At 33.0% G+C, this 11,232-nt stretch overlaps 1 protein-coding gene across 9 annotated transcripts in view; it reads right to left on the bottom strand.

The window, feature by feature from the left end:
• Nucleotides 1–4,102: 4,102 nt before the first annotated feature.
• LOC108910552 (transmembrane and coiled-coil domains protein 2) overlaps nucleotides 4,103–11,232 on the bottom strand; it is a 122,197-nt gene continuing 115,067 nt past the window's right edge. For 8 of the 9 annotated variants that reach the window (XM_018715188.1, XM_018715191.1, XM_018715185.2 and 5 more), the window contains one exon: nucleotides 5,031–5,243. In XM_018715188.1, coding sequence (XP_018570704.1) covers nucleotides 5,114–5,243 — 130 coding nt within the window. In that variant the 3' untranslated portion in view covers nucleotides 5,031–5,113. Of the gene's footprint in view, nucleotides 5,244–10,885; nucleotides 11,004–11,232 lie in introns of all 9 variants that reach the window. The other variant, XM_018715182.2, reaches the window with a different exon arrangement.

The raw sequence follows: 11,232 nt of genomic DNA, 5'->3' as shown, positions 1-11,232 counted from the left end.
AACTGGACTTTGTAGGTTACTTTTAATTATACGTTTTATTTAATTCTTGAAAGTATATTCATGAGAGCAAATTTAAATTAGGTAGGTTAAATTTATCAAAGTAAACTACTTCTACTGTTGGGGTAATTTAAAATATCAAAACTTCCCAAACAATACCCAATGACCTATAATTTATATTTTTTAAAAGTTAATTTTCTCATAAATCCTTACATGAGGATAAGGTATAGATGTACATAAGTTTGTTTTTTTTTAGATGGTACCTACTTTTTGCATGCATGCTTCTGTGTCCATTTGTTCTACAATGCAAACTTGTTTCTTTTTTTTTCAAGCTGACTGGGTGTTGTTTTTCCTCTGTCTTAAGCTGTAGCCAAGAGAGCAGGTTAGCATCAGCGCAGTCCTACCTAAGAAAAAAATTTATCCACCATGCACATGCAGTGTCATAATTCCTGAATTATTTATTTTTGGTTTCTCGAATTCCCTATTAATATTATTCTTATAATCTTATTTGTCAAATAGATTTCAGTATGTCCTATTTAAGATAAGGATTACTTAGCCACATCTGGAGAACTACAGGGATCTGTTCTGGAGCCCCTACTGTTCAACATTTTTATCAATGATATAATCAATTGTTTATATATTAATTGCCTTTTCTATGATGATGTTTTGAAAATATTCTTAACCATTGAGAACTTCGACGATTGTATATGTCTTCAAAATATGTAATTTGATTCAAATTCATAACCGGTGCCAATTGAATTGACTTCCTATGAATGCTGAGAAGTGCAACAAATCTTATACTTTAAAATCATCGAAAATAATATTTGACTATAATTTTAGTGGTTACTTTAACTCGACCTAATACTTTTTGCAATCTCAGTGTTATTTTTGATGACAAACTTATCATTCAATGCATGTAAGGTTTCATAGTCAGAAACAGTAAAGATTTTGTCCAAATAAACAAGCTAAATAAACTTCGTATTTTTCTTTTGTTTGATCTAAGCTTGAATATGCTGCATCCGTTTGGTTTCCTCACTATAATTCATTTGTACAAAATATCAGACTTTTATGAATTTTTTTAATAACGATTTCTGGGATTCAGTACATGCATTTCCTCTTCATGTAAGACAGAACCTCGCACCTATTCATAATGCGGCAATAGTACGTCATTGGTTGAATGAGTATTTCCCGAAAAAGTGAATAGGTCACAACAGTCCATTAGTTGAGTGGCCTTCAAGACCACCAGACTTGACGCCTCTTGATTTTTTTATATGGGGAACTGTGAAAAAGATAATATATAAAACAAGGTCCCAGAACAGAAAAGATTTACGTAATATATGCCACAACTCTTCACACGAGCCAATAGATTCTTTGTAAACTATATCTTTCATTCGAGACCAAATAGAAAAATCAAGAGGATTGAAGTCCGGACTCCTGGATGGCAAAGCAAAAATGCTTACATGGCCATTCCAGCGATTTGGAAAAACTAAATATGCACACACTGGCCAAGAAAAATGCGGTGGAGCTCCGTAGTGCATGAACCACATGTCTCTTCTTAAATAAAGTGGAACTTCTTCAAGCTGTGGAAGCATTTTTACTTGGCCACCCAGAAGTCCGGACTTCAATCCTCTTCATTTTTCTATTTGGAAGAATCTATTGGTTCGTGTGAAGAGTTGTGGCAAAAAATACAAATCGCTGTCAATGAAGTCAAACGCAATCCCAATACGTTGTTTCAAACTCAAAGATCTCTCAGAAAAAGTTGTGTAAAGTGTGTAAATGTCAACGTTGGATTCTTTGAACACTGATTTTAAATCATCATTACAAATTTCATTTGTTTTATTGTTAATTGTTGTAATAACATGAAGAAACACTTGGTTTGTTTCGCTTTTAATTTCTCATATTATCAAAACATAGTGTTCGTTAAATGGATTTTTCTCGAAAACGGATTGAAATACCGAAATGAAACAAGAATACACAATTAATGGAAAAATGATTGCTCTTTCAAGTTTTGAATCAAGTTTCATGTTAGACATACAGGGTAAAAAGTTATTAACTAAATTTTCGGTAAAATTGGTCGTAAGTGGCGCCCTCTATAAGTAATGCTGAAATTACAACACGCATCTTATTCGTCACCCAAAAAATACAGTTTCACAAATTTTCAAGTTCGTAACCTACATAATTTCAGAATAATCGCAAAAAAACGATTTAAAATTTTAACTTTCAACACCCTGTATTTCAGAAACTTTCAACTTTCGGATAAGGCATGTTTGCGTCAATGCTCACCATTTCACGTGTAGTATCTTCAGCTCTTGATTTTCCCATTGTTAATGAATCACCCTGTATATACTTTTTTGAATTGCATTTTTTAATTGTTGCTGCTCTCTTTTTATATGTGGCAAAATACGAGTAGTTTTTAAGCATGTTTTTGTTGTCCATTGTTTTTTTTCTTCTTCTGAAATGTCTTCTTCTGTAGTTGGGTGTTTACACCTGTACAACAGTGTGTTAATAAATAAATAAACTGGAAGTTGTAGGAAAACATCAGGTATGTACACAGCTATTTAGGAAAAACTGTGTAAAAAATTATAAAAAAATAGCCAAAATGATAAACATCCTGTATATTTTAAGTGAATCAATTGTTGAAAGTTAAGACTATGACATCTAAACTAGTTATTTCTATACAGGGTGTTAGAAGTTTGACTGCCTTAATTTTAACAGATAGAATATATTAAAAAAATCTTATATGACACGGGTCCTAAACTCAACCATTTCCGAGAAAAAAATTGTCAAAATCTCCAACTTGATGTACAAAAGTTCGATTAATTAAGGAATATTAACATAACTGCGTGCATAGAATACCATAAAATTCAACGTTTATCACTTGTTTGAACTTCTTTGTGTTTAATTCTAAAAAATATTTAATTAATTCAGTTGGTATCTGGATTCAATCATGTCGGAGTGTTTTTTGCTTACCATTTCCATTTCTCGAGGTGTTTTCCAGCGAGTGCGCGAAAATTGGATAAATAAAACTTTCTATCAACAGTAAAAATGAAAGTATTTTTATTGAAAACAAGTTAGTGAAGAAGAATACGTGTTGTCGGGGCGAGCTTTCACTGGAGAGTCGTCGTGGTGGGGAGATATTCGTAGGTATACGGTTCTTGGCGCCAATCTGCCGGGGTCTTCTTCCGGGAATCCTGTTCTGTCCGGACGGCGTCAGGCTGGCACTCTTGACGCAACACTTAAAGTACCTGGTCCTTGGCGCCAGTCGGCCGTCGACCTTTTTTGGAACCCTGTTGCGTCCCTGGTGGTGTCAGGCTGGCGCGTAGTATTTCTGCGAACGACTCCACACCACGAGGACTCTCCAGCAAACGCTCGCCCCGACAACACATATTCTTTTTCCCTAACTAGTTTTCAATAAAAATTGTTTTATATTTACTGTCGAGAGAGTTTTATTTGCTGCACACTGAAAGCAACCCTCATAGGTATGATTATTTGGACGACCTGCACCTTTGGCTATTTCAATTACATATTTTTCAAATATGTAGTTTGATTAAAAGTTAAGTTCCTGTTTTAAGATTCATAATTACTAAAATTCGACATAAAATTTAAGCACAACACTATCTTCGTACTACAAAATCGATACATTTTATTTTATTTATTTAAAAACTGGAAAACAATCGTCATGAAATTTACTAAATGTTTCACGATAATAGTTGTTTACATTTTTGTTATTCCATAGGACAAGTCTGCTGTGTGTACAAGTGGTGTGCATCAGCAGGTTAAGTGCTGATGTCACATGATGAAACTCCCCAATATTAATACTCGCTATATTTTGAAATGGCAATCAAACTTCTTACACCCTGTTTCAAGAAACAAACTCTCCCTCCCAAAAAAATGTCGAATTTGGCCCACAATAATAAAAATGTAAGTAACTTACTGGAATGTGATCAAAGACCGTTTTTTTCAATTAAACAAAAAATTATCATTTTGACAATAAATTTACTTACCTTAACCAATCGTACCTGTGCAAATTTTCTTGTAATAATCGATACTCGCCTTCAGGACTTTTTGCTTATGAAGTTGATTTGGATTATAAAAAAAAAAACTATTTTCTATTTATCAATAACTATATTTGTGTGAACAATTAATTAGTTAAGTTGGTTTGATTCAACAGTTTATGTTAAACATTCTCTTCATGTTTTAAACGTCTACAAGTATCAAACTGGAATAAATATTTCTAAACTAGATGTTTTTTGATAAAAATGTACATCACTTTATGGATACTGGTTAAAATTTAAAAATATATATACAGTAATACAAATCCAATCTAAACAAAAAATTTTGAGCTTCCTTAAATCCACCATGGGCTCAGCTTTCATCGAAATAAAAAAAATAAAATCGTAAATTACTTACCAACGTAACCTATATTTAAATACTGTACAAACGCAACAAATAAATTAGATTTTTATACTGTAAATTGACAGGCGGGCAATTGACACAAGAAATGACAAACGAATTAAAAAAAACTTCAAAAACCGCAATAAACTTACGTAAATTTATTAAGACAAATTTATTTAAAAAAAATTACACAATAAATAAAATTAATTACTATGAATCTACGTACATAAATATTGTCAATCACATTTGTACAAATACAAAAAAAATAATAATGCAGTAATAAAATAAACTAGAAGAAAATTCCGATAACTGATACATTTTGAACTGTAAATTAAAATAACGAGAATAGTGCACGATGTTTGCACTAGATCTACGTTAAAATGGGATACTTATTTAATATACCTACAAGATTCAATTAAAATCACAATCCACTGACCTTTCAGTCAAGCATTGTTTACAAAGTTTACATTTGTGAACACGCACAACTTCTGAAAACTAATTTGGCCCCGTTAAATCCAGAAAAATTTTCGTTAAAATAAATTTACACGCATCCAAAATTATGGAACATTCACATTAAGCAGTTTTAATATATTCCGACTCATATTTTTGATAATATTTGGCGTAATAAAATCCGTCCCTACTTAATATTTTTTTTATTTTGTTCACAAACATTAAAATTTGCAAACTAGAGAGTTTATTTGCTAAAGGGATAAGGTAAATGCTATTGGACTGGATCTAACATATCTTTGAGGCGTTTCATGACGTGTGAACCGATGTCTTGTACTTCAGGCCACTGTCTTAATATAAAAGCTATTGCTATCACTAAGACCACCGTCGAGAGGATTCTTAACCTGGAAACAAAACATTTATGTGTGCTGTAATATTTAACACAATCACATTTTATGGTACTTGTGTAATAAAAGTTGAAAATTAGTAAATTAGTATAAATATTAGTCGAAGGATGTTGGAGAAATATAGTTGAATTATCAAGAATACGTTTAGATTTGTCTTAGGAAAAAAAAAGAGGAACAAATCTATACGTTATTTCAGTATTACTAAAATATACAATAGGTGATTTGCAAGTACCCTAAAATATTAAAAAGTTATTTTACTGTTTATTTTAAGAGGGTGTTGCGCTAAGGTTGGGTGGCCTTGATAAAATGTTGGTGGGGATGCTGGGAAGTTGTATCTAGCCATTCATTTGTCAGTAAGGCAGTATCCAATGGGACAAGTGGAGGATGTTTATCTGACCATTGTGCAATGCATCATCAAATTACTGACGAAGAAAGGATTTCACAGGCTTCTTGTTTTTTTTGACATAAAACTATTTAAAACTAAAAATTACCAATTTTTTTTATTTAATATCAGGAAATCTGCCTTACTGACACAGCGATGTGTTCGAGTTAGATGCCTTATCCCCTCAAGGCCAATCCAACCATATTTGATTCATCCTCGTAGCAAGAAACCTTCATACAAGCAAACGCCTAAAATATCCCTTTTCTTAAATTTAGAACAGTGTTTTTGCTTTTCTATGCATTATACATTTTTGTTTAATATTTAATGTCTTATGAATGGATTTTTATTATTGTTACACAAATCCCTCATCAAAAGGCATTACTACTGTACTTCCATACAAAATTACTGGTCATTGGCTTGTATTCATTTGTGAAGGCTCTATACAGGGTGTCACCTAACGAATGTTACATACTTCGAAGGGTATAATTTAGAACTCAAATGGTGTCGATTTAACTTGCTTAATTGAAAATTGTCACAAAAAAGTTACAGGGTATTAAAGTTTCTTTTCTTATTTCTTGTTTTCTCCTCAACTCAGAACTGATTTGAGCAAAATTTGCTGTTGCTCAATTTCTCTTCATGAATTATGCAGTGATTATGTTCCTATTAGGTTAAATCATACAGGGTGTTCATTTTACTACCCTTTGTGAATATTCTTCTAACTTCTTTGTACGTTTAAATTTTTACATGCAACAATTTTTACTTTTGTCTTTAACGCCGTTATTGTAAATAGTTATTGTTTAGTTAGCTCGTAAATATTTCCAGTCATTTCGTAGTGGGTAGAAATTAACATTGACATTGTATTTGTACAAAGTTTTAATATTTTCCACGTGAATAAATCCAGTAAAATTAATAGGTGTATTTCTGTCAAAACGATAAAATTCCGAACCAGCAAAAACGCTGATACCGTTTTGTAGGACTCCCGTTTAATTTTATATTTAAAATAAAACTACACTGAGAAAACTACTCTCTGCCGTTTTCTCCAAAAAGAAATACAATTGACCCCTGGAATTTATTTTCTTCACTGTAGCTACCTGTGCACTTTAAACCGAGGGTAAGGTTTACGTGGAGTTTCCCCCACGTAAAATATAGGGAAACTGGCGCCCGAGACTAACCGAGTATAACAACCGGAGTTCGTCCCTGTGACGTTACTCATTCCCCCTGGCCGCCGACCACCGCTGCCGATACAGTCCGTTAGTTGAAGGAGCATCACGAAAATCAGCGTCCGAATAGGGATGGCCATGACGTGTAAAAACAATAAATAAATTATTAACTAATTTTGCCGTTTAGAGTTCAGCCCGAGGAATAAGAGACCTTTCCGAAAATTAGTTACAAGGGGTACACACACTATAGCTAAAAATAATAAAAAAACACAACCGACCGACCTAGAGAGAATCGAGAGAAAAGAAGAGGTGCGTCATACACCTTGTATAAAATTTGCTTGAACCAGACCACCAGCTGACATTAACATTTTAGAAACGATTTCTCCAGTTACATAACAGAGATCACAATTTTCTCGGGAGAATTGCCTTTACAGATGAAGCTGTTTCTACGCGTAGAGGTGTTTTTAATTGGAAAAATTCTCATGTGTGAAGCAAAGAAAACACAATAAAAGAGCATTACTTCCAATACGAATTTTCAGTTAATGTCTGGTGAGGGATTATAGGATATGGGCCTATCGCTCTACCTGCAAGGTTGAACGGCCAAAATTATTTGGAATTCCTTCGGCAAGAACTCCCTGGGGCTTTCGCAGAAGTACTCGTTAAAACTAAACGACAAATGTGGTTCATGCGTGATGAGCTGCAATGACAGCCATTTGGTGCGAGATCATTTAAATCAAGCAATTTCAAATCGTTGAATTGGTCGAGGTAGTGACTTTCCTTGGCCTTCTCGCTGTCCGGATTTTAATCCGATAGACTTTTACTTGGGGTCATTTGAAGGGAATTGTTTACAACTCTGTGACATCTAATACGGAAAAAGAATTTTGGCATAGAATAAAAGACGCCGTATGACAAGTTAGATAAAATGTTTAAATGAGGAGAAATGTGTTGAAGAGAATGGGGGACACGTAGAACATTTATTATAAATTAGTAGACTCTTTATTACTGCCACCTTTCAGTTTGTTATGTTATTAATTATGTTATTTATTATGGATATGTAGTTATTTCCAAAAAATATGGGGTATGTGTTAATAAATATTTTCTGTAAAATCTTCATAACCGAGCATGATTTCGACTTTTGATAGGTATATACATTTTTTGTGTAGAATAAAATTCTCTACGTACTTCCGATAGTTGTGTGTAAAAATTTATACGTACGAAAAAATTACAGAAAAATATTCACAAAGGGTTGTGGTAAAATGAACGTCCTGTATGATTTAACTTAATAGGAACATAATCACTGCATACTTCATGAAGAGAAACTAAACAACAGCCAATTTTGCTCAAATTGGTTAACTGAGTTCCGTGTTGAGGAGAAAACAAGAAAAAAATAAAGAAATTTTAACACCCTGTAACTTTTTAAGCGACATTGTTCATTCAAGTTTGATAAAATCGAAAATTTGGATTCTAGATTATTCCCTTGAAGTATGTAACATCCGTTAGGCGACACCCTATATTTTATTAATGACACGAAAAAAAAATTGTTACAATTGCAATTCTTAGTTAGAAATACACGGTGTTCTCAAAGTTGAGTAATTTATTTTAACAGCTAGTAGAACTCGTTTACATAAAAGTAGTCAAATAAAGCAATTATTAACAATTATTTTTAAAAATTGAAATTTAAAAACTTTATAATACAAACCTGATTTATTGTCATTTTCCACCGCTCCGTTGTAAAAACATAAATTGTTTGTTTACTACTGATACTGAGTATGTTTTTTTTTGTAGTTGCATGGTTTTGAGTACACTTTTTGATTTGACAGTGCTAAATAATTCTACAGAAGTGCGCGATATTATTTTTGATTTGTGGATGTTTTGTCGAATAAAAATGGCACATGTTTATGAAAACAATGAACTAGTGGACATAATATTAACTTACCGGGAGTGTCAACAAAATGCAACCACAGCATGTTTGTAAATTTGGTTATAAATCCACGGAGCCGGATGATTTCGTAAAGGAAACCTTTCCGCGTACAAGCGACATGCTGCGGCTGCATTTTGTTGACACTCCCCGTAAGTTAATATCATATCCACTAGTTCATTGTTTTCATAAACACTGTGCCACTTTTATTGCACAAAACACCCACATGTCAAAAATAATATCACACACTACTGTATGAATTATTTAGCACTGTCAAATCGAAAAGTGTACTCAAAACAGTGCAACTACAAAAAAAGACATACCCAGTATCAGTAGTAATCAAACAATTTATGTTTTTACAACGGAGTGGTCGAAAATGACAATAAATCAGTTCAATCATAAAGTTTTTACATTTCAATATGTTTTAAATAATTATTAATATTTGCTGTATTTGACATTTATATAAACGATATTTGGTAAATCGACTTTTTTTATGAGTTCTACCAGCTATTAAAATAAATGACCCAACTTTGAGAACACCCTGTATATTATGACAGTAATACCCAAGTAACATGATTATTAATGGCATTTTGCAGATTTTAATAAGATTAATTTCAATTTAAAATGACCTGAATGTATTCCTGCTGTTTTTTTTCTTTCATGTATTTATGAACATTTAAGTGCAAATTTCTTAGCTCCATTTCAGGCAGACGCTGACAATCAGCACACTGACAATCAAAGGTGGTGTTTCTTTTCACATGGACAGTAACAAAATGAACTTCAACAAGGTAGATAATGAAATATTACAATATCTGCCGCCTTCAATATGGCCACACCGATAAAGAACAATCTGCAATTATGAAAGCGCGAGCTCTCTCTCCAACTAGACGAACTGATATTTAACTCACAATATCACACGAAACAATTACCAGCAAGATCTAGTAAACAGCTAGAATCAATCGTCACTTCAACCCACCAGACATATACCAGTTTCGGACTTATTAGTCCTCATCAGATAGATAAGACAACTGACGAGTGATCCAGAGTATACTCGCTCTGTGTCTGCAGTTAAGATGTCAAAAACAGCCAGGTAACGATCCAACACAACGATCGACAATTGGTTGTCTCGCCTATGGTGTACTGATGAGGACTAAAAAGTTCAAAACTGGTATATGTCTGGTAGGTTTGACCGACGAATGGTTCTAGTTGTTTACTAGATATTGCCGGTATATATTAATGCTGGTTGGAATAACTAGCCCACAGGCTAGCAAATAGAACCATGGTCTTTTTTTATGTGCCATGACCAGTGTGTTGACCATCAGCTTCTATATGAAGTAGGGTGATTATCCAGGTTACTTCTTAGAAAATTTCAATCCACATTGAATAATAGTGCAAATTTTACACGAATAAGTAAGATTAGTATTAACATGTTAGTAGCAGGACCACTCAAGAGGGCTCCATAGCAAATAGCCAACCAGCAATACATGTTTAAGGATTTTATTACACAGTTTGTCTAAATATGAATTAATGCACAAATAACAGACTTTCCGCCATTTTAACACAGATTTTCTATAAAATGGACTTAGTTTGAAACTCAGGATACTTTTTGGTGTAAAGAAATTTGTAATTTACAATGCACATTACAAATTTCTTTACACCAAAGAGTTATTTGAGTTTCAAACTAACTCCATTTTGTAGAAAATCTGCGTTAGAACGGAGTAAAGTCTGTTATTTGTGCATTAATTCATATTTAGACAAACTGTGTAGTAAAAATGTACAAAAATGTACTGCTGGTTGCTTATTTGATTTTAACACCGACTTTTGTTGGTCACTCCGACGGCAAAAATATATATTTTTTGTATTTACAAACATTATCTTGATAAGAAATGGACACACAAAATTTATAACAAATTAAAGAAAAATGGTACCGTCAATCTTACCACGAGCATAAATTTCAGTATTAAATGGAATATAATGTGTGACCAACTAAACGGATTCGTCGGAAAGTAAACTAAGAAACGATAACAATGATAAAAGGTAGGCGTCTAACGCAACAGAAGTATCGCAAAAACGTAAAAATAACAAAAAAAAGACAGACACACACGCACACAGACACAAAAGTCAGTCTAGGTTTATTACTAGATTTCAAACCAATCAGTTTAAGAATGAAGTAATTTACCTATCACGTTTTGGTAACGGTCCTTGCTAAAAATGGCGACCTTATGGAGGCGCTTAGCGAGTACTTTCCAACGGTTCCATCCACGATTTCTGTTACAGTAACTGATCTTTCGTGACTCCTGACATAAAACAAATCAAACAGATAATGGGATACAAATTTACCTTGTTAATGTCATCGATTAAATTCGTATCTCTAGTTATCACTTGTAGAAACATTACCTAAATTGCACAACAGAATTTTGTTAGTAAATGATGGCCAATTGAAAACAGCAGTAGGTGCTATTGCATGGACGTTAGTTACAAAATTCAATCACTATATTAGAGTCGCTATTTACAGCACAATTACAT

This window comes from Anoplophora glabripennis, unplaced genomic scaffold (assembly GCF_000390285.2).
Source record: "Anoplophora glabripennis isolate ALB-LARVAE unplaced genomic scaffold, Agla_2.0 scaffold302, whole genome shotgun sequence".
NCBI classification, from domain to species: Eukaryota; Metazoa; Arthropoda; class Insecta; order Coleoptera; family Cerambycidae; genus Anoplophora; species Anoplophora glabripennis.
The sequence above is the reverse complement of the archived record's forward strand: the minus strand, read 5'-3'. Positions and strand labels throughout refer to the sequence as shown.